This window comes from Anthonomus grandis, chromosome 2 (assembly GCF_022605725.1).
Source record: "Anthonomus grandis grandis chromosome 2, icAntGran1.3, whole genome shotgun sequence".
In the NCBI taxonomy this organism is placed as follows: Eukaryota; Metazoa; Arthropoda; class Insecta; order Coleoptera; family Curculionidae; genus Anthonomus; species Anthonomus grandis.
The window spans coordinates 29,256,203-29,281,686 of record NC_065547.1 but is presented as its reverse complement, the minus strand read 5'-3'; the positions used below and the strand labels follow the sequence as shown (position 1 = coordinate 29,281,686).

Below are 25,484 nucleotides of genomic sequence, written 5' to 3'. Positions count from 1 at the left end.
GTTGTAGGACAAAAGTCGCAATGAAAAACTGTTTTTAGTTTTCCGATGTCTCTTTAAATAAACTCGGTAGAAGGTAAAAACGATTTTGACAATTTTCGATTTTTTCATTTTTTTCATTTGGTCATTTTATTAAGCTCCAAATTGTGCAACTTTGTCTCCATTTAACCGACCCTGTAGCTCTTACGGTTTCCGAGATTCCAATGGTCACCTTCGAATTTGGGTCACCCAGTACAATCATTTAACTTTGAATACTGACTTCTTCTTAGAGTGTCTAATCAAACTTTATTAAAAAAAATTGCGTCATATTTTATTAAAGTGGAACAGTAGTATTGATTTTTTGTCTGTCAAAATACGTGACAAATTTTTATGATACTATTTAATTTAGCTATTATAAATCTATTAAAAAATGTAAAAAAAAATGAATTAAGAGAAAATTTAAAAAAATATATATGACACCCAAACTCTTCATTTAGTTGAGTTTGTAATTTTTTAATAAAAATAATTATTGCAAATGCATTGTGGTTTCTCGATATTCCTCTTTATCCCTGCTACAAAAATCTTTCTCCCCACCTTCAACCCTGTCTCAAAAAAACCTGGAATAACATTACAAATGACACGCGCATAAAACTACCCTACCCACACACACACCGCCCCATTTATCTCTATTTTTACATCAGATAAAACCAATCGATAGCCCTCTGGAAATTTCCAGGATGCAGCTGCACCGGAGGCGCAGGACCGCCGCAATCAAGGCGCGATATCGATTAATAAAATTATGATTTCAGGGGTGGTGCTGACCTACAAAATACCCGAAAACAAAAATATATTGAAATAACTTACATGTCAATCCAAAAAATGTAAAACCGCCGAACGCAAATAAAACGCATTACCCAACTCGAAAAATGATGAATTTCCAGGACTAAAATGATGATTGAGAAAGAGAGAGTTTAATTGCGGCACGACCGGTCGACGACGATGCTACAACGAAAATGGTGGAGAAACTGGCTGCACCGGGGAGAGCAAGGTCAAAACCGGCGATGCACCCTCCACCCACCCCACCCCTTCTCCTCTAGTATGCACCACCAGGAGGGTTAGAGGAAAGGGTATGGGAGGCTCCATCATCCACCCTTCCGGGAATTCAGGATATTTCCCAGAGCGTCGGGGGATGGGTTGTTTTGTCAGGGGTCAACTTCCCTAATGGAAAATTCGCCAAATTTAATTGAAAAATTGAACGTTGGGATTCACGGTTGCATGCCGTGGGTAAAGGATATAAAAAAATGGCTCAAAGACCTCGGAATAAAATATGCAATGACTTCAAAAGCCTGGAAGGCGTGAAGCTTGCTTGGAAATTATCTACCATGCCTGAAAAAATATAAAATATTATAATTAATGAAATGATGCAGGATCGAGAGTATGAGAATATGTAGGGAGGCTCTAACATTTTTATTTAAGGGATGTTTCCGTATGACGTATTCCGTTTTAGATATTAGGGAAATTCGTTAAATTTTATTGAAAATGTAAAGGTTAGAATTTATGGTTGCATGTCAGATGATATTAACAAAAGAGTGTCCTGCCTGGATGCCTAAAAGTAATTAAACCTTAGAATACAGGAAAAATCACTTCAAAACGGTTGATTCATTTAACATTATTTCCAGTTAATGGAACAAATGAAATCAAATGTCTGGAATAACATTAAAAATATTATTAAAATGTTGTAAGAATTAAAAAAAGGCTTGAAGCATATACAGGATGTCCCAAACATCAACGATAAGCCGAAAACGGGCAATAGACCACGTTCTGAGGGATTAAAAAAAATATTTAAAAAAATCTATCTTGAGTACTTTTAAAATTATAGGCATTGATAGAAAACCAAAAAAAAACATTTCTAAGAAAATCTTTTTAGTACTGTGGTTACAAATTTGAATTTCTTAACAACTTTTTTTTAAATGTAATCCTGAATAACCCTTCAATAAATTACAAAATTGTTGTGTTGAAAATGACATCTTTTGACCATCATTTCTCAACTTTAACTTACTGTCCTGGAAAAGAACATTATTTGACCGTGGGACAAGTGATTTCAAAAGTTGATGATGTGTAACAGTTGATGATGACTTTATTGCATATCACATTACCATGACATGCAATAAAGTTTCTTTTGGTTGCTATGCTCTTATAGTTTAGACTTTGACATAGATAAAAGAGCTTTTCATGCTCTTGTGGAGTATCAGCTATGATATGTTTTTTTGGGGTTTATGTGCTCAAAAGGGCAATTCGCTTTCTGTCTAAAATAGTCGTGTCTTCCACTGTTTGTAACACATAAAATGTTAACACACTTTGTTACTTATTTATGTTACAGAGCGCAGGTTTCAAATCATAATCAAAAATCATAAAAGCGAAGTTAGTTTCAGATTGCCCATTCCACACACTGAGCCAATAAAAAAGTCATTTATTTATATGGATATTAAAATATGTAACCACCTTCCTCTCGAAATTAGATCAATAGAATGTCCTCTTAGATTTAAAAAAGCAAGAAAACTTTAAAGAAAATATTAGTTTCAAAAGCCTTTTACACTATGGACGAATATCTGAATGTAACTAGCTGGAATTAATTGTCTACTTTTCTTTTATAGTAAGTGTGTTTTATTTTTTATTTATTTTAATACTAATGAATTTTCAATGTATATTATACACACCTCCCACTTTTATCCTCAAGAATGTCGTTCTATACTCCGTGGTTTGTATTTTATTAGGAATAATTTAGCTCATGGCTTTGTCAACAAATCTTGTGATAATAAGGCTAGTTTTTGAATTTGAACTAGAAAAATTGACACATATATTATTTTCCTGACTTATACAATATTACTGTAGATGCACCACTGGGAACATCACATCACAAATTAATAATCGCAACGTTTGAACTACAAATGAAAACTTAGGCTGTACCCATGCCCCGTAAATTTTGGGATTATAGATCAGCCATTTTAAAAATTTCTTTGCATGGTTAAAAATTCCATTCATTTCCTTGGAACGGTAAGAATGGCCTTGAAAGGCTCAAATTTTCCTATGATATGTGAATGTAGTAAAGTTATATTTAGCCTTGCTAAAGTGTTTGAGGGCATTTTATCTCTTTCAAACAAACTTAGCTCTGGGCTAGATAATGTCAATCCTTGTAAGCCTCTTCACGTACTGTTTAATAAGTCCATCATGGAAAACAAGTTCCCCCAAAAGTGGAAATTAAATAATATTGGAAACTACCGACCAATAAGTATACTATCATCAAGTCCTAAACTTTTTGAAAAATTGTTAATACCATCCTTTATTTAGTATTGTAAAGGAATTTTTAATACTAGACAGCCCGGGTTTATTTCTCAACAGTCAACAGTTAGCAATCTACTTTTATATCAATAAGACCCTGGCAGGCACTTGAGGAACATTTATAACATTCTATATTACTGTCCAAACTTAAAAGTCTTGGGCAAAGTCTATATATTTCAATATTTGAAATATATAATATATAATTTGAAATATATAGACTTTGTCTTGGGGTTTCCCTGCTGGCTCGTCAAGTGGCTGGGCACTTATCTGGTTGGTAGAACCCAATGTGTTAAAATTTTAAAAAAATGTTCAGAACTCCTAGTTCCTCAGGGATCCCATATTGAACCTTACTTATTTATTTTATATCTAATAGATCTTACTCAGTGATTTAAACACTGTAAAGCACTGTTTTTTGCTGATGACCTAAAAATTTGTTTGAAAATTGAGAGTATTGAGGACTGTATTAATTCAAACTGAACTTAATACTTTGGTTGCATAGTTTGTTCATTTTTTAAAGGCATTCCAAAAAGCATAAACTTAAGGATCTTTACATTTCTGCATACCAATTATATAATATTTTTGTAACTATAATGTAAATATATAAATGATGATTGCACACTTAAAAAGGCGGAAAAAATATTAAGAGAAACTCATTTTGAAACTGTTATTAATGTCATACATCAAGCAAATCCAAGCTAGGGATACTACCTGGGCACGAACTTATAAATATACCTGGACTGCCAATTCAATGAAATGTAAATGACCACTACTAGGGGGCCACCATTTTTACGTGATTGTGTCCTTTCGATGTTGGTCACTCTGACAAATTTTAGTTGTGCCAACTGTAGGGAAACAAAACCATTTTTTGGAGAGGTTATGTTTACAAAAATACAAAATAGAAAGTTACGTATAGGTAAGAATTTAAGATAGTTTCGTTAGATCTGTGATTTTTCTGGTACTTCTTTAACAATTTCGTTAAAATTTATGAAAGAAAGTAATCCTCACCTAAAATAAGACAAAGTTTCAATTAACTTATGAATGAAGATTATCAGAATGATAAAACAAATATTTTAAAGTGCATCCATCTATTCCAAGTTGATTGAAACTTTGTCTCATTTTAGGTGAGGATTACTTTCTTTCATAAATTTTAATGAAATTCTTCAAGAAGTACCAGAAAAATCACAGATCTAACGCAACTATCTTCAATTCTTACCTATATGTAACTTTCTATTTTGTATTTTTGTAAACATAACCTCTCAAAAACTTTAATTGTTTTGTTTCCCTACAGTTGGCACAACTAAAATTTGTCAGAGTGACCAACATCGAAAGGACACAATCACGCAAAATGGCGGCCACCTGGTAGTGGTCATTTACTTTTCATTGAATTGGCAGTCCAGGTATATTTATAAGTTCGTGTATCCGCCACTATAAGTTACAGTGGCACCTCGGTGGCCAAATTTGTTACTATAAAGTGAGATTTTCTAACCTCACTCAGCATTATCGAAGGTGAGATAATGTCTATAAATCATTTGCGCTAAATAACCCATTACACGGCTGTTGATTTTTGAAATTACAGGAAACGACGAGAGATTGTTGCATTCGTTGGCCCCCCAGGCGCGATATTAATCTTCATAATTTTCTATTGCTCGTGTGCGTGCGTGTGTGTCGCTTGCTAAGATTGAAAATTAAGTTATTATTAGGTATAGACGCGCGTGGTAGCTCGGCTAATTTGTCTATATTTGTACAGGATGCATAAAATCTGCACAATAGAGACTTAACTTAAGTATCATTTTAACATCAATGACCATCTAACATTACCGCTAATACGGCAGCCATTTTGTCTGGTGCACTGATTTTTTAGGTTCAAGGACCCATTTTATCTTACAGTTTATGTTAAAATAAGGTGTTTTCTTTTTACCTGATTTGGTTGGTTCTGCCAACTGCGCCTTTTCCCTTGCTTCTGTAAATAGGTCAACTCGCCGTGGCCGTCAAAAAATTGAGGTGAACATACCCGGGAGCTGTCAAAAACTCCTGGGATCAATCTCAGTCTGTTGGCAGGACAAATACCCTAATAAAAAAAAAACTATTAATGGGTGGAATGCATAAAAAGTAGTAGATGCTAATGCTTGGCTAAAAAGTATTTACTTTGTAGCATTTGCTTTTACATGAAAGTATCTACTTCGCCTATGAAGTAAATACTACACTGTACGGCCCAACAGAAGTACCTACTACTTAGAAAAGTATCTACTAGTGCCGCAGTAAGCGCGTGTCAAAGTTCTCAAAATTGACAACACACTTGTCAAACCTCGTTTTTCTATCAGTGCGATTATTAGTATTAAGTGTGTTCGTGTAATTCGGTTCGGATTCAAACTTTTTAAAAGTTCAGTTATTATAATAGTTAAACCAGTATTATATATATTATAATACTGGTTTAACTATGAGTGATTCTTCAGATTCCGATGCAACAAAAGAGCTAGGACAAGATAAAAACGAACAAGTATTATTTGTTACTCTACTTGAAAGTTATCAAATTTTATTTGATAAAAATATGAGACCAAAAATTAAAAACGAAAAAAAAGATGCACTAAAAAAATTAACAACTGGTTTTAATAAAATAATGGGAAAAAACCTAGAGACAAAACAAATTTTGAAAAAGTTTAATAACATGAAAACAAGTTAAAGTCATGACACCTAAAGGTTCTAAAGCAGCTGATAAGGAGGAGACACTTATTCAACTACAAAAGACCTGTCTACGAAAACAAATTGAAGCAGCCGAAGCCCAAATTTCTGCTTCTCGAGCTCAACAGTCTTCAGCCGAAGCTCAGGAACGAGCCGCGATTGCATTGGTAAATTTTGCCAAAGCCGGTGGGCAGTTAGTTGACCATTTAATTAGGCGGGACATGTTGGAATAATAACAGGAATATAAAATCTACGTATGAACCCATAATTTAAATATAATATGAGGTGTAGTATCCATTTATTTCTTTTATAGTTTGATATTTTGTCACAAACTTAAAATTAAAATAATTAGTTGTTAATAAGTTACCTATTTAATATATAATTATAATAATAATAATAATAATAATAACTTAAATTATTAGGTATGTTAGTTATCATTACGAAATAAAAACTCAGCAACTTCATTTCTGCGCTGTGTACCTTGATTTCGAATTTGTGCTTGATTATACCCTCTGGCATTAGTTCATTGGGATGCTGAACTTCCATCTAAATTCGATCAAAATCATGGTATGGATCTTGTAGATATTTAGCTATATTGTGAAGTACAAATGCACTCACAATATGTTCCGGAATGTTTTCAGTTTTTAGGCGAAAAGTATACTGGAGCATTGGAAAACGCCGTTTTAACTGACCAAAGCACCGCTCTATGACACATCGTTCCTTTGCATGGATTAAATTATAATTTTCTTGCATTGGTGTAGTTGGATTTTTATATGGTGTCAATAACGACGGGGCAACACCATATCCTTCATCACCTAATAAAGCTGCTTCGTGCACATTATTATACATAATTTCATGCACTATGGAGTTTCGCCAAATTCGACTATCGTGTACGGAGCCTGGCCAAGATGCATCCACACTTGTAAACATTTCTCGGGCATTACAAGTAGCTTGAACATTTATTGAGCATACCCCTTTTCTGTTCACGTATTCATAACCGTGAACAGATAGTTTTGTTATTTTTACATGGGTACAGTCAATAAGACCTATAACCCTGGGCATTCGCTCACCACGTGCTTCCTTATTAATAGCAATTCTAAGCATTCGTGTTGGGGAACTTTATCTAATTGTTTCTTTTTGAATAAATTGCTTTAGATACCGTGGCTAAGGTTCTGGAAACAGTGCTTTGATTGACGTCTAGATCAACACCAACTCCTTGCTGAAATCCAGGATCTCCTGTAAGAAAAGTTATTTACATTTTTGAAATTACAAAGGTAATTTATTAGAAACACCTAAACTTCTCAAAAAAACCTCCATATTCCGAGTCGGTGACAGGGCTCTACCCCTTGTTTCCACCGGTTCATTATCATCTTGGAGAAAATAATGTCTAAGCCACTCTACATTTTCTCTGTTAAATCTAAAATACCAAAGCGTGATTAGATGATTGGGATAGAAAAATCTATTAAATTTATGGTAATTACCTAAATAATTTTCGATATAAATCGTCATTATTGTATTCTCTTCTTTGTTTGTATACTTTTTGACGATGCACATCCATAAAAACATCCATAAAAACATGCCATTTTTTACTAAAACACTTTGATTGCTGGGGCCGAAGTTTGTCAAACACCAACTTCATTTAAACTGTAGTAAATACTACTATAACTAGTAGATATTTCCAAAGCATAGCACCTTCTTCTATGTATCGCGTACATAGTAGTATATGCTACAGAGAGTAGTAAATGCTTCATTAGTGTAGTATAAACTTTAGAAATGTAGTACATATTTGAAGCATTAGCATATACTACTTTTTATGCATTCCACCCATTGTCGATTGTCAATAAGTTTATTGTGGATGCTTAATATTCAAGAGTTCTAAATAAAATAAATAAAAACTAATGACTTCAGATATCGTGCAACATATGTTGCCTTTGCACCCCGTGGAACCGCCCATAATGTCAACATGGCGGCCGGAAGTATATGCAACCAATGAATTGATCTGTTGAAGCCAAAATTATTGAAAATGGTGTGCACTATTAAAAAGTTGATGAATGGAATTTTAGGTTGAATTTAATGTAGCTTTTTTTATCGGCAACTTTTGCACTATCAGATCACCGGGATCAGTCTGTTATTTTTTGTTATTGAGAATCGAAAAAATTTAAAAAAAAGACGGCTGAGGGTTTAATTGAGGGTTAACTTTCAACAATTTAGAAAAGAATTCAAATTGAAATAGAGAGAACAACTTTACTTAATACAACGCGTCAAAATGGCGACTGGAAGTATAGGCAATCAGTAAATTGACTGATTTCATTTTTCCGCAACTATGCCTTAACTAGTTGACTAGTTTCATCAAATTAATGGAGTTTAAATTCTGTAGCAATATAAATTATTAAAATCAAATTAAAAAAAAAGGCTACTCGTAACATCCCGTTAAACGCAAATGTCAGTTTGTCAGACTGTCAAAACAGTCGGAAGAACACATTAAAAAAAAACAAGTAAATGAAATATTAATTTTTAGGAATTCTCTCGGATTCAGGTAGAACATCAAAAAATAATACCAAAAGTTCCTATAAAAAGATTCCTACAGGCCTTCTTTACGAAGATACAGCCTCCTAGAGGTGGCTGCTGGAAATTGGATTTTCATAAATTACTTTTAAACTACCAGGTAGAATTTAATACAAATTTTAGATGATGAACACTATTAGGGACCTCTTAAAATGACATCCTTAAAATACATTTACCTTGTTTACTTTACCAGGGGCGGACTAGGTTGTACACTTTAATGCGTATATTTTTAACACCTTGTATGTTAAAGTCTAAAAAAGGTACTCTTGTTCATTATCGATAAAATGAACCATTTTGGAGAAAAAAAAAATAAACGAGCCAATGTTTTTTTTGTTATTTTTTTAAATGAGATAAGTACGCTAGTTATTTAAAGAACAGAGAAATTTCGATGTAAGTCATTTAATTTAAAATAATACATGTTCCTACATGTTAGGAGGCTCTATCTTCGTAAAAAAGGCCTGTAGGAATTTTTTTTATAGGAACGTTCAGTATTATTTTTCGATGTTCTACCTAAATCCGAGAGATTTCCCACATGAACCGGGACACCCTGTACATAACACAGGCCTTGGAAGATTCGAACTGTCAAATATGGTAGCTGGAGGTACAGACCAAGCAATGATGTGACTGGTTAAAATTATTAAAATTTTAATAAAATAAAAAAAGGATTAACGTTCGCAACCCAAGCGCATGTGCTCTCTGAAGCCCAATGTCATTAAACATATTTTATATTATCAAAAAGTTCAATTTGACTGTTATGTAGCTTTGTATGTATAATTTTTTTCAACGGATCTTAAATAGGAACAAAGCTGAGAGGGCAGAAAAATCCAACTGAATGGTTTTATTGAAAAAATTGACGACTGGAATTTGGAAAAAGTGTAAATTTGACTTTTTAAATATAATAACGAAACAGCATATTCTAACAATTTTTATAAAATAGTTCCCGCACATAGTGAATCTGGGGAGTGTACACGACCAATGAATTGACTGACTAATTTTTGGCGAGGGATGTTTCAACTTGTACGAACAAAACCACCGGGATCACTGGTAAAGATTCCTTGTGTCGGTGGAATCAACAATACGATCAAACGACGTGGCGATGTTGTTGCCTTTTTCTCTAATATAGGGACGTTATTTGCATTCATTTAATTTTGAAAATGGACTTCTTCATAGAGTGTCTTATCATATTTTGTTTAAGAAAATGCCTCATATTTTATTAAAGAGGAACAGTAGTATTGTTTTGTGTCTGTCAAAATAAGTGACTAATTTTTGTGATATTATTAAGTGTTTTTTTGCCATTTCTACAAAAAAAAAATTATTAAATGTATTTGTGATGCTGTAGATTTTGTGTTTTTACCTTTTATAAAAGTGTATGACCAGCATCTTTGGGATAATGGATGAATTTTTCGAGTTTAATGGTAATTCTAGTCTTTTAATGTTCAAGAACTAGATTCATTATAAAATTGAGAATTAACTTTTCCTTGAGGACTAGCTTTAAAAACAAAAAGAAAAGAGGGAAACAGAAAAAACAACTTTCCACAACGCAATGCGTCAAAATGACAGGCGGAACTATCAGTGAATTATCTGGTGTCATTTTTATGCAGCTGAGCGAACCGTTTTGCGCGAATCAATAAGCTGACTGGTTTTATCAAAATATTTGGGATTTTTTTCCAGTAATATTAGCTACTAAAATCGGATTCAAAAAACCAAACAAAGACTACGCAAAATTTACGTTAAAAGCAAAAGTCAGCTTGTCAGTCTGTGAAAATTGAGCTCACAGGAACGCACAACCAATGAACTGACTGGTTTCATTTAAAAAAAATGCAAATGACCTTTCGGTGCTGTTCAATAACGTTAGCGAAATATACATTTTTAAAGCACACAGAGAAAACAACGTTGAGTTTTGACGCAACAAATTATCAAACATGAGAGCCGAAAGTGCAGACCATGCGTGACTGTAATGTATCTTCTTCTTTCTTGTTTGGGTTATTGGCTTCTGCTTCCAATCAGTGCAATTAGCCAGCTTATTAAGGTGAAGAAAAGCCGTCGGGTATTCAAGTTCAAATTCAATATTATATTACATGCAAAATACATAATAGCATATATACAAGCCAAAATAAATATATAGGGCAAGACATTAGTTACATATTAAAACTTGAGAGATTTAAAGTCACACAGTACCCTTGAAAAAACTTAAGCCTATTACTAAACAATGTAAAATATTAATTTATTAATGCACTGAAGAATTCTGTGGCATCATAAAAAGCTCTCTCGAGCAGAATTTTTCTTACTTCAAGCCTTAATTTATTAAATGAGAGGACCTTAAGGTCTTGAGGAAGAATATTAGTATAAAGAATTTAATTCCAAGACAATCTGGCCCACTCTGACACATTCCTAGCCGGTGATAGGCCGGGACAATGAGTTTTCTCTGTCTAGTGTCATAGCTGTAACCCGCACCATGCACTCTGTATTGGCCCTCATTTGACTTAACATGCAAGGGAGAATCCAATATACAGGGTGATTTTCAACCTATGCGCATAAACTTGGGAAATGGTAGATGAAGATCAATAATGAGTAATAATGAGACAAAAATGTAGTAAAAGATTTTTGGTTTCCGAAATAAAGTTAAACAAATATCAACAGAACGTGTATCAGACGAACTTATTTTGTTTATTAATAACTGATAATAAACAAGTCATAATGTTTGGTATTTTTTGTTTGGAATCTTTAGCAGTATTTAGTTTGTTGGTGGCTGTGATCGTTTCGATCGTTATTTTCACACGAACAAAATAAAAGCGTCAAATGTAATCGCGCACATTTTTACAAACGAAGAACTTGCCGACAATGACGACTTTGGTTTACAGAGAAACGCATGAGAATGCAGTGGCAGCAGCTGATCTGTATGCCCAAAGATTTCCCCGAAGATATCACCCGAGACGTGGGGCTTTCTTACGTGTTATTCAGCGGGGTAGAGAAACTGGCAATTTGCGGCCGCGGCCTGGACAAGATGGAGGAGCTATTAGACCTAGGCACATTCTAAATCTGGAGGAGGATATTTTAGAAGTTACCGAAGAACAACCTGGAATTAGCGCTAGGACAATTGCAGCGCGATTTGGAATACCACAATCTACAAGTTGGCAAATTTTAAGGCACGAGTTGCTGTACCCGTTTCATGTGCAGAGGGAACAAGCCCTACTTCCAAGAGATTTGCCGCTTCGAGTACACTTTTGTGAGTGGTTGTTACATCACCAGCAGCTAAGCCCAAACTTTACCATGAATATTTTAGTTACGGATGAGGCAAATTTTACGCGCAATGGAATGTTCAACTTTCATAACTCTCATTACTGGGCTTTGGAAAATCCGCATATTACACGGAGAACATACTTTCAACAGTTTCAACAACGTTTTTCTGTAAATGTATGGGCTGGAAATCTGAACGGGATGCTCATCGAACCTTTTATTCTGGAAAATCGTTTGACTTGTGCTCGGTATTTAGAATTTTTGCGCAAAAATTTACCAGTGCTCCTTGAAAATGTGAATCTCAACGTTAGGCAGAACATGTGGTTTCTTCATGCGATGGTGCTCCACCACATTTTTCACGACCAGTGTGGCAACATTTAGATCGTGTGTTTCCCGGACGATGGATAGGCCGTGATGGTCCAGTTGGGTGGCCCCCTCGCTTACCTGACCTTAATCCATTAGACTTTTATTTGTGGGGTCATATGAAAACAATGGTGTATGTAAACGAAGTTGATACTGAGCAAGAGCTACGAGATCGCATAAACGCTGCCAGTGACGCAATTCGACGAGCTCAAGTCTGTATCGAAAATAATGGAAACAACTTCGAACAGTTGTTTTAAATTAAAACACGTTAAAAAATACACGTTTTTTATTTAAAAAAATATGGATATCTTCAAAACTAAAAATATTTTACTAAATTTTTTTTTTCATTATTACTCATTATTACTTATCAGCTATCATTTCCCAAGTTTATGCGCATAGGTTGAAAATCACCCTGTATATTGGGATGGGAATGTTAATATTTTCAGATCGATAAATGCTTGTCTGCAGTCGTCGCTGTATGTCAGCCCAGCCATGATCCACACTACTTTCCTCTGCAGCCCAAACACTCTCTCAGAGTAAGTGGCATAACCCCAAGCCAGCATAAGACATTACTGAGTGAAAAAGGGCATGATATGCAGTTTTTAGGGCATTTAGTGATAAGCAGTCTGAGAGAGTACGGGGGGCAAATAATGTGCTTCTTAGTCTGTCTGACACTTTATCAATACGGCAATCCCATTTAAGAGTAGGGCCGATATGAACTCCCAGGAACTTAATACACTCCAAGTCCCGATTGACATTGCCCAAATCCCTGAGAGCAAAAAGCACTGTCTCAGCTTTTTTGTCATTGAGTAATAGTCCATTCATACGAAAGCATGCCTCCGCACTTGCCCGTGCAGCCCCCAACTTCTCCATAGCTTGTTGCAAAATCATTCCTTTGAATATGGTTGTGTCATCCGCAAAGAGGGTACAGTTTTCTCCTATGGTGTTTGAAGGCAGGTCAAATATGTATTTAAAAGGAAGAGAATCGGGCCCAATATTGAACCTTGCGGAACTGCTTTATCTATAACCCTCTCGGACGACGATAGCACCTCAACTCTGACTAATTGCACTATATTAGATACATAAGATGTCAATAGTTCTATGATCCCTTTTGAGAATTTATAATATTCAAGCTTTTTAAGGAGAAACTGGTGGTCAACACAGTCGAATGCCTTGGACAGGTCACAAAACAGTAAATTCTCAAAAGAAGGTGAAATTTTTGAGATAAGATGTAGGATACCCAAAACAGTGCTCCTGCCCCTGCGGAACCCAAATTGACTCTCCGCTAAGCTGTGATTGTCCTCAAGAAAAGTTACCATTTTTAATGCCATAGCCTTCTCAACAAACTTTGAAATCACTGGCAATAAGGAGATCGGTCTATAGTTTAAAACATCCTGCCGGTCTCCCTTTTTATATATAGGTATGACAACAGCCTTCTTTAGACATTCAGGAAAAACCCCTTCATTGAAACATTGATTAATCAATCAAGGGGCACAATAATTAATTTTTTTATTGTTTTTATTAATTGTACACTTAAACCAAATATGTCTTTGCTAGATTTATTTTTAGTATTATTTATTATGTCACTAATCTAATTAGAAGTTACATCGATGTAGAAGAATTAAGTATTTGGAGGAGTCAAACTTTCAAAATTGCCTAATAGATTATCATTATGTGTTAGTATGCTTTTTGCTTACTAAAATATTCATTGGATGTTTTGGCGAAATATTTATGTCACTGGTTTCAGGTGCTTTCTTTGTTTTGTTGGTAATTATTTTCCAGAGATCTTTTTGGGGTTTTTTGAGGAATGTATTATACGATCATTGGAGTTCCTTTTAGCTCGGTTAATCGAATCACTGTAATTTTTCTTTATAGGACTTGTAAAGGTCAATGTCAGCAGTCAATGTCTCCCTTATTGCCTACTTGTCTATTGCCTAATTGCCTACTTGAGGTGGAAACCCGTTCCACAAAGAAGATGTTCTCCAGATGAATGAGTCCCGATACAGCGACGTCCTTGGGGTAGGCAGGTGGACTCGATGTTGAAGAGCCGCAACTGCTAGACGCGTCCTTCTTGCCGGAACAGCCCTGGGTAGAATCAGGCCTGCCAGCTCAGAGGAGCACTTACCGTGATAATAACGGTAGAATAAACAGAGATCAGCCACCTTTCTCTTGTGCTCCAGACTATCCAGACTCTTTGTCAGTTCTGGTTTGTCGATAAGACGAATAGCTCTCTTCTATATAGAATCCAGCAGGTTTAAACTATGCTTGGGTGCAGAGCTCCAGACATGCGAGCAATACTCAAGGGAAGGGCGTATTTGAGCCTTATAAAGAGTCAGCAGCTGTTCTGGTGTATACCGTTTTTTCGTTTTGAAAAGCACTCCGAGTTTTTTGGAAGCCGCCCTGGCGACCTCGGCAACGTGGTCACACCAGGACACACTGTTGGTGACCTTGACTCCTAGAAGACGTAAAGATGATTTCATTGGCAATGTTTTCCCTGCCATAACCAACTCCGGGCCACCAAGGTTAGTCTTCATCGTAAATACTGCAGCCTGCATTTTTTTAGCGTTAAAATTGACCAGATTGTAACCGCCCCACTCCAAGATTGCTCTAATATCGTTATTGGTTGAAGCTACTTATTGCTGCCTAAGATTCTGAGAACTTGCGGCTGTCGTTGGTTTGGCGGACTTAAATGTGGAAATAAGTGTGCTATCGTCCGCAAAGCTGTAGATTGGATTGACAGTGGTTCCTAGCAAATCGTTGATATATATCAAGAAAAGGGTGGGGGATAGAATGCATCCTTGAGGGACTTCAGCGTTAATGTTAAATTTGTCGGAGAGATATCCATCGATGGCTACTTGGATTGTTCGTTGTTCAAGAAAACTTTTGATCCAATTCAATAATGAGTTTTGTATGCCGATTGGGGAGAGCTTGGTTAGTAGTCCCTCATGTCAAATGCCTTGGAAATGTCAAGAGCGACTGAGCGGGACTCGCCGTGCTTCTCCATGGCCTCTGTCCACAAGTGTGTGACGTAAGCCAGAAAATCGCCGGTGGATCTAAACTTTCGGAAGCCGTATTGATGATCGCTGATTAGTCCAGATGATTCCAGATATCTTAACAGTTGTTGGTTGACTGCTTTCTCCATAATCTTCGATATTACTGGAACTAGTGCAATCGGGCGGTAATTGGAGGGCATCGTCTTCTTACCCTTTTTGGGTACAGCTTGCACTCGAGCAGTTTTCCAGCTTGTTGGAAATTGGCCCTGCTTATACGATGCCGTGAACAGTCTACATAAGGGAGGAGTCAATTCGTCTGCACAACGTTTTAGTATTAGGGCTGGAATTCCATCGGGTCCAGAAGCTTTCTTGGTGTCTACGCTTTTAAGAATTTTATTTATAATTCGTTGGGGAAACGAAATTTCTCCCATCGATGAATTCACTCTTGGCAAATATGGCGGCGTTTTGCCTTGCGAGTGCAGAGTAGAATTGGACGCGAAGAGTTTACCCAGTAAGTTGGCTTTTTCCCTTGCTGTTACCGCGATAGAACCATCATCTGCTGTTAGGGGTGGCAAGGCCGACTTAGCAAATCCTTGACTAACGGCTTTCGATACCGACCAGAAAGATCTTGTTCCATTTGGGCAGTTTAGCAGTTTGTTTTTGATCCTGTTGTTGTGACTCTCTTTGAATTCATCAATAATTCGCTTGCAGTAATTTCTGGAGGCTAAAAAGTTCCTCCGATTTTCGATGGAAGGATGTTGACGCCATTTGCGGTATGCTGCGTTTTTAGTGTTTACTGCCTTTTTGCAATTCACGTTGAACCATTGCTTGTTGTTTGATCCGCATTTAGTAGAGAAAGGGATATAAGCTTCAATTCCTGCCAAGATCGTCTCTGTAATTTGGTTTGCACATTCTGAGATGTTATTGGTTCTGAAGGAGACTTCTTTCCAAGGGAATGAGCGATAAAATTCCCGAAGATGGTTCCACTCTGCTGATTTATAGTGCCATTCCTTCCGCGGCATCGGAGGATCCTGCGTTTTAACCTCCAACTGGCAAGAGACTGTTATCAATTTGTGGTCCGATGTTCCTAGGGGGGCATGTACTGATAGAGTGTACGAGTCAGGGTCTGAAGCCAAGACCAGATCTAGGAGACTCGCGAACCCGCCGTCTCGATCGGGGATTCTGGTAGGTTCCTCCACAAGCTGCGTAAGCCCGCATATGGTGGCAAATAGCTCAGCTTCTCGTCCTTCATCGTCGTTCTTGTTGCAGAAGCGCAGCCAGTTGATATTGTGAACGTTAAAATCACCCATGACGATGATTTCTGCGCTTGGGTGGTCAATTTGCAGATGGGTAATGCAATCAACCAGGTTCAAAAAGAGCCGTCTATATTGGGTGTCGCTTGGTGGTCTGTAGATACAGCAGATAAATTTCGTGGCACCACTGGCTATTATTTTGAACCACATGATGTCGAAGTCCGTAGGTTCAAGCGTTTCCTCCCGCTGGCAACTCAAATCGTTGACAAATACTGCCAATCCAAAGTTTAGTCGAAATCGGGTGTGTAGATCGTATTCAGGATTAATGAGGTGAACATTTGTTTGTTTCTGCCAATGCCAAAATGTGAGGCTTATTTGATTGCAGGTGTTGATACTTGGCGACATTTAAGTCCCCAGCAATGATTACTCGTTGACTTTTATTTATTTTGAGTAAAAGATTGTTCATTGTCACCAAGAATGTGTCAAAGCGGCCAGTAGGAGGCCTGTAAGTGACAATGATATACAAATGTAAACATGATACATATATGGCACGGATTTCAATACATTTCTCGATGTTAAAATCAACAATATAATAAAGACTTTTACAGATAAGACTATTTTTTATAAAAATTAACACACCTCCGCCTTTAAAACTTTTCCGACAAAAATTACTAAAAATTTAAATTTTCTAACCACTTACTAGAATTGAACTCCTCATCTAGTAGCCAATGTTTCGATAAGCATACTATATATGTCTATCTATGTTCTTGTCTGACAGAAATGCTTCCAATTGTCAACATTTCCCTCTGAGAGATCTGATGTTAAGATGCATTGTATTCACATGCTCCCCTAAAAGGGTATGTATCCTGTTCCCCGAATTGAAAATTTCAGAATAATTAATTAAGACTTTCAAAATGGTAAATTTATTTCTTTTGCACATTGTCGCTTCTCCTACGATGCATCCGGCATCATCCGGCCTGGTTACCGGCGTGAATAAGTTTAGCCACCAACGGCAGGGTGTTGAAAAGAACAAAGTACTACCACGTGTTGACTGGGTGAAGAATGACGCGGAAGTCTGGTAATATATCTTAATAAAATTATGATACCTTTTTTATAAGGGGTCGGCAAGTGCATAAAAAAAAACCACTAATTGACTTACTGATTTCATTGAAAGAATTGAGGATTAAAATTTGGAAAATGTTGAATTTTAGCGTATATATTTATATATTTTAACGACAAACCGATTTAATTTTTGCGCGAGATATTTGAACTTGCACTATTAAAACCACCGGTCGGTGTTTTTAGGGATCGGTCTGTGAAGAAAAATATATAACGTATAGGGGGAAAACTGTCAAAATGAATTATCATATTTTATTTATTTATTTATTTTATTTTAATTACACCACTCCACAGAAAAAATTCCAATTATTGAGTGGGAAAAAAAACAATATTATACAAATTACAATCCAAAACTAGAGAAAAAAAATACATTATTAATAGCAATAGTTTCCTACAATATTATACAATACTTGAATAAAAAATAATTTTGTTTATGTCTACTATCTAGGAAAAGCGTACTCTTTTAATTTCGGACAAACTGCAGTTAAATATGTCACATTGATCCTGAACAGAATTAAAAGTGCCACATGCTCTACGCATTGGAGAATATTTACAAATATTCGTCCTTGGTCTAGATAGGTAAAATGTGTCAGAATTTCTAGATGATATGCGGGGCACATGAAGATTTACATGTCGTAATAAGTCTGGCGAATCAATTTTATTATTAAGAAGTTTAAATAAAAATTTCAGATCAGCAGATTTTCGCCTCTCCTCAAGACTACTAAAGGAGTACCTTTCTAGTAGGCGTTGATGTGAAAAACCAATTTCTGGGTACACTCCGTCACATTTATATGAAAGGAACTTTAAGAATTTACGCTGAACATTTTCTAGTTCATGTATATGATTCATATAAAATGGTGACCACACAGAAGAAGCATATTCCAGTATTGATCTCACATAAGAAAAATACAAAATTTTAAGACTAAAGATATTATTAAAGCTATGTGCGTTCCTAATGACAAAACCCAAATCCTTGAACTCCGTTGATCTCGGGACAGTCTCACTGTCCATAGTATAGTCATACATAATCAGGTTTCTCTTCAAAGAGTAAGAAACAACTTTACACTTGGCAGCATTAAGAGGAAGATTGTTATTTTTGCACCATGCATTGAGGAGATTAATATTATTTTGCAATTCCATACAATCTAAGATACTATTGATGCCATAATACAATTTTGTATCATCCGCATATAACAAACTATTTACAGTGAGCTGTTCCGATATACTATTAATAAATGTGTTGAAGAAGAGCGGCCCCAATATGGAGCCCTGTGGAACTCCAGACGTTGCAACTATCTGAGCCGAACTACGGCCATAACATTCCACGTACTGAAGACGACCCGTAAGATAAGAGCTAAAAAAGTGTATTAGGTGAGAAAAAAAACCGTAGTTTTGGTCAAGATTATTTAGAAGAATACCATGATCCAGACGGTCAAAAGCCTTCGAGAAGTCTGTATAAATAACGTCAACCTGTGACCTGGCATTTATTGACTCAGATATATGTTCTGTAAGACAAACTAAGTTTGTGGTGGTAGATCTACCTTTCATAAATCCATGTTGACGATGATCTATAAGACCCCTCATTGAAGGAAATAAGGCCGAATGAAGAACACGTTCAAAACATTTAGAAAAGTTGTTGATTATTGTAATTGGCCGATAGTTCTCGATGAGATTTTTATAATTTTTTTTGTGTACTGGAATTATCTTTGATGACTTCCAGAGGTTCGGGAAACATTCTTGTTTTAGAGCCAGATTAAAGAGAACTGTTAACGGTTTAGCAAAAATACAAGCACAATCATAGAAGAGAAAAGCTGGTATTTTATCAGGGCCAACTATTGATTTTGGCTTGATAGTCTTTAAGGCCAGTAAAACATCATTTTCAGTGAAATCAGACAATATTATGGACTGTACATAAGGCTTTTGAGTTATATCAACATTATTTTGCGGCGATTCACCAGTAGTGTAAGAAGTCTGGAAGTAATCGGTAAATGCATTGGCAATACCCTGAGGGCTACTTAACAGCTCTCTTCTCTGATCAAACATAGATTGTGGTAACGAGCTATTTTCTTTTGAGTTCTGAATTAACTTCCAAAAATTATGAGGTTTTAATTTTAACTCATCTTCAAGCCCTCTACAATATTGCTTATAAGACAGATCAATATCTCTTTTAATCTTAGAACGTAATTCTTTAAATCTGGCTAAATCTTGAAGATGACCAAAACGTTTAAATTTTTTCCACTTGTTATGTTTTTCTTTTAGGGATTTCATTATCTCTGCGGTAAACCATGGCAGATAGGTTCGTGTTCGTTTTACAGTTTTTGGAACAAGCTCATTAAGACAGGAATAAATTTTTTGATAAAAGAGCTCCAGGGCATTATTGACATCCCCAGCGACTCCCAAATCACTCCAATCAATTCCGAGGAAGCTATCATATAAAACTCTAAAATCAGCTCTCTTAAAATTATAGAAAATATTTTCTACTTTACAAGTATTACATTTCTTGCTCTTGACGTCATTAATTCTTATGAGTAAAGATGGATGAACTGCTTCCTCCTCCACCAAAGAATCAGAGCAACCCTCCACTGTGCAAAGCTCAGAATCAGACGAGATGACAAGATACAATATCCTACCTTGAGAATTCCTAATAGAATTAATTTGATGCCAGTCGAAAAATTCCAAGAGGTGAATAAACTGACTTAGTCTACTGGATGAGGCAGAATTAACTGAATAAGAAGTAAACTCGGGGATATTAAAGTCATCCAAAACAAGTACTCTTTGATTATATAAATAGGTTAAAGTAGATAAATATTCAAAAATATCTTCATATACCTGGGAGTTGAGTCCGGGCGGTATATATAATAAAATAATAAACAAGACAGAAAACCCAAGAATCAACTTAGTTCCTACAATCTCGACCATATTAATAAGATTTTGAGGTAGCTTTAAATTTAAGTTAATGACCGAAAATGTTTGCTTCACGGCTAAAATAACACTGCCACCCCTCTTCTCTCTCATCTCTGCATAGCCGGAAGTATAGGAAATCAATGAAGTTATTGACTTCATGCATATAACTTGGCATTTTTTAATTTTTGCGGACGATGAACTTTTGAAATTCGACCTTAAGACGTGTTTTCAAAACCTTATTTTTTTATGTTTTTTAAAATAAGTATAAATATTGAAGAAAGAGCATATAAACACAGCTTTAGCGAAAACAATTAAATCCCTATTCCAAGCGAAAGTCCAAAAGACCAGGAAGCGAACTGGTTTCAGCTAAATGTTAGAAATTCATTTTTGTGATTGTATATTATGTTGACTATTGAATTTCAACTTTAAAACAGAAAATGTTTCAGCTATAGGGGAAACTGTTAACATTCCAACCGGATATAAAGAGAGTCAATAAGGTGGTTAGTTTCTTCTAAATATTGGGAATGAGTTTTATTGATTGCCTTGACTATTGATACAATTTTCTAAAGGGAAATTTTTAAATGAGCATCAAATATTATGGATGTACAACAAAACGCGGTAACTATTTTAACTAACATGGCAACTTTTATATTTCTGTATATCAAATAAATTTATCGGTGAACAAACTTAAGGCATCATTATATTTTTAATCTGCCAACAAAAGCAGGCACCAAAAAATACACAAAGCTTACAAAAAATCTAAATGAGCTTCTAATTTTCAAAACCAGTTTACCAAAATACCAACTAAACTCCATAAACTCTAAATGAGCATCTAATTTTCAAATTCGTTTCAACTAAAATATTATATAATCATCAATTTTTTTTCTTAAAAGTTTTCATTTTGCATTCGGCAACAGCTTTCGTTAATGAATTACAAAAAAATCCGGCAACGTGCGTTTAAACTGGAGCGACAGTTAACTGCGTTTGGGATTCCCATATACGTTTATTGGTTATGGTGTATATGATATTTCAGTAGTATAAACAGTTGTTTTATGCACCGTTTTATTCGTTTTAAACATAACTCGATACTGTTTTACCCGGGAATAGTTCTGATAACAATATTCAAATGGAGAATGAAATAGAAATTCCTTCATATCGTTCGGACAGTGATTCGGAGATTGAAGAATTAGAAACAAAAAAAAAAGCGTGGCGAAGCGTACAAAAACCGATTGTGACTGGAAAAGCTATCAAAAACTCAGAAACAAAGTAACCTCGGTAATGCGTACTGAAAAAACCAAATATTATGATAATAAAATTGATCAATGTAAAGGTGATAGTCGCAATATGTGGAGGACCTTAAAAGGTTTACTGGGAAATAACAAACAATCTGTTGATTATATGGATGTTGATTTTGGGACATATACAGGTAGTATAGAGGAAAACTTTAATCAATTTTATTCAGATAGCTTACAAGATATTGCTGCAAGTATTGAAACAATAGAATGGACTTGTAATACAACTAATTCTCCGAATATACAAATTTCACATTTTAAAAATGTCAATCTGTCACAATTGAAAAAGACAGTTTTTGGATTAAAAAATAAAAAAACTAGTGATAATGTGCTTAGTGTGAAATTGGTAAAAGATTTATTTAGTGTCATTGGATACCCTTTATTGCATTTAGTTAATTCATGCCTATCAACTAGCATAATTCCAAGTGATTTAAAAACTAGTGTAATGATTCCAATACCAAAGGTAACCACTCCAAAGATTCCTGCAGATTTTCGACCAATAAATTTATTGCCTGTCATTGATAAAATTATAGAGACAATTGTATGGCAGCAGTTGAGACAATACTTTGAACAACATAAACTGTTATATATTGGACAGTCAGGGTTTAGGAATAATCACTCTTGTGAATCTGCTCTTCAGTATGTGTGTGGGACATGGCGAAAAGACATTAACGAAGACAAATTAGTTATTAGTGTATTTGTGGATCAACGTGCTTTTAAGACATTAGACCGTAATATTCTTCTTAAAAAACTGTTATATTATGGTGTATGTAATAGAGCTTTGGACTGGATTAAAAATTACCTGGATAAGAGGTATAATAGAGTATCTATAGGACAAAAGTTTTCAAATAAAATAGAAAGTATCGTAGGTGTACCACAGGGTAGTGTTCTTGGACCGCTGTTGTTCGTTATATATATAAACGATATCTATACTGTTTTACAAAACTCTTTCGTAAATTTATTTGCAGATGATACAGTAATTTGTGTGTCAGGTAAAAATTACAAGGAAGCTACAAATATTTTAAATTCAGAATTGAATATTTTGTATCAATGGCTTTGTAAAAATAAATTAAAACTAAACGAATCAAAAACAAAGTGTATGCTAATAGGTACCAAAGCAAATTGTATAAAAATTTTTAGATCAAGGTTTAAATATTGAAATTAATAAGTCAAAAATTCAATTTGTCAGTGAAATAAAATATTTGGGAGTACTCTTAGATCAACAATTAAATTTTCATGGTCATGTAAATTATATTTCTAAAAAGATTGCCAAGAAAGTTGGGTTTTTTAGGAGAATTTCTAATTGCTTGTCTCAATGGACTAAAATGTTAGTATACAATACAATTATTTTGCCGCACTTTAATTACTGTTCCTCGTTACTTATATCATGCTCTCAGGAATATATAAATCAGTTACAACTTCAACAAAATAAAGTAATGCGAATTATTCTTAACGGTAATAAATATACACCTATCAATCAGATGCTTCAAATATTAAAATGGCTTCCTGTGAAGCAAAATATTCTTAAGGCAAATTTAATTTTAATTTATAAAATAGAGCATGGATTTATGCCATCATATCTGCAACATTTTTTAGAGAAAAGATCCAACTTTCAACAATATAATATAAGGTCAAGAAATGATTATCATATATCAAGAGTTAGATCAACTTTATTGCAAAAATCAATGTTTTTTGAAGGGTTGCAAGCTTTTAACTCTCTTCCATTAGAAATCAAGAACGTAAGTAATTTAAGGTTATTTAATAAGAATGTTAAAAAACATTTATTTAAATGCGTTATGTGAAATAGCGTTATTTGATGTACAGTTTATGTATTACTATAGGTTTTACTTATTTTTTATACTACTAAATTTAGCAAATTGAATGTATTAGCCAAGTGCTAAATAAAGAATATTATTATTATTATTATTGAGAGTAAGCAGTGGTTCTATGTAAGAAAATTTGCATGTGTTAAAGAAGCGGAGGAAGTTGTTCGTGCAGAAAATACTTGGTCTATTTTAATAACACATATGACTGAAGAAGGAAAGAAAAGGTTTTATCGCTGTAACAAAGTAAAACGTCGTGGCCCTCAGTGTGCGGCACAAATTTATTTACTGTTTGAAGCTACATCAAATGCTGTTTTGCTCTATCGTGTAGAGGCTGCCCATAACCACGAGTCGACTGGAATTCGTTCTGATTACGGAATAAGTCAGGAAGTTAAGACAGAAATAAACAAACTATTTGATTTACATTTGAAGCCTAAAGCTATTTTAAAAAGTCTTAGTAAGATGAAGGGAGTAAAATTACCATCAATAAAACAATTGAACAATTATTTATCAAGTCGTAGACGTGTTAAATACGGTTCCTCAACTATAAGTCTAGGAGAACTGGAGCGATGGATATTAAATCATACAGCAGTTCCCGAGGACATACACCAAGTATTTGTACTTTCTTATTCGAGGATGAACCAATGTCCTTTCGCTTTGCATTGTCTACAAAACATTTACTGGGGTTAGCAGAACGTCATGCAAATATTATCCATGCTGATGCGACATACAAGTTGATTTGGCAAGGGTTCCCGGTATTAGTTGTAGGAACTACAGATAAATAGAAAATTTCACCCGATATGTCTAGGAGTTTCGACAAACGAGCGTCAGGAAGATTTTACCATGTTATTTAATAGTTTAAAAGAACAGGTTTCGTTTGTATACGGACATTCTCTACAACCGTCGGTATTAGTTTGTGATGCCGCAAAGAGCATCCAAAATGCTTTTACAGAAGTCTTTAGTCCTGAACCCATTGTGAGAATGTGTTAGGCACATGCAAAAACAAAAATGCAAACCAGGGTTGAACAAACATTCTCAGACAAAAACGCCCGAAAGAATATATTAAGAGATTGATGCTTTACAGTCCGTTACTTCTCCTAAACATTTTACTAGCGCATCAGAGCTTTTTATGAGGAAATGGAAAACCCAAACTAATTTTATTCAATACTTCAAAGAAGAGAGGTTAACTCAAAATCGCAATTGGTACCTAGGTGCTGCCCCAGGATCACCAGCCAGAAACAACGCACTGGAATCGTTTAATAGAACCATAAAAGATAGCAATACATTACGTGAAAGATTTCCTTTGTCTCGTTTTCTGGTTATCGCATCGGAGATGGTCAACGAATGGTCCTGCAAAACTACAGAGGAGTCCTTTTCAATTACTCCGCTTATTAAACTTCCTGATTGGACAAAAGCATATCAATGGGCAAAATTAGACAAAAAAATAAAGGTGTTAGATGCTAGTACCAGGAGGTCAAGTATTGTATGTTCAGGCTGAAAACCTTTGGGAAACTTTTGATTAATTCAAAGAATTTTTTTTTTCCACTTGGAGAGTAACAATTCCCAAAGAAAAAGATGATTGGATGAATGGCAGCTGCAATTGTCCACAGTTTTTTAAGATGTATATGTGCAAACATCTTCTGGGCCTAGCAATTAGATTAAAATATACAGTTCCGCCTGTAGAGGCAAAAAATATCCATATTGGACAAAAAAGAAAGCGTGGACATCCATCAAAATCCAAACCTGCTTTGGTAATTCAGTGATGTTTTTAATTTATTGAAGTCTTATTAATAATTTGTTTAATGTTCACTCTTTTTTGTTTTGTGGTTCAAATACTGTTTTAAAAATGGCATTTTTTGTTCTTTTTGTTTTATAAATAGAAGACAATAAAGTATATTTGTGATGCCTATTTTTGTTTTATTTTATGCTCACTAGCTTTTG

General features: G+C 35.0%; 1 protein-coding gene across 1 annotated transcript in view; it reads right to left on the bottom strand.

The window, feature by feature from the left end:
- The window catches only part of LOC126750743 (breast cancer anti-estrogen resistance protein 1), a 183,014-nt gene that overhangs the window by 51,111 nt on the left and 106,419 nt on the right, over positions 1 to 25,484 (bottom strand). Inside the window, exon 3 of the mRNA XM_050460459.1 lies at positions 5,234 to 5,383. Within this exon, the coding sequence (XP_050316416.1) occupies positions 5,234 to 5,383 (150 nt within the window). The remainder of the gene's footprint in view (positions 1 to 5,233; positions 5,384 to 25,484) is intronic.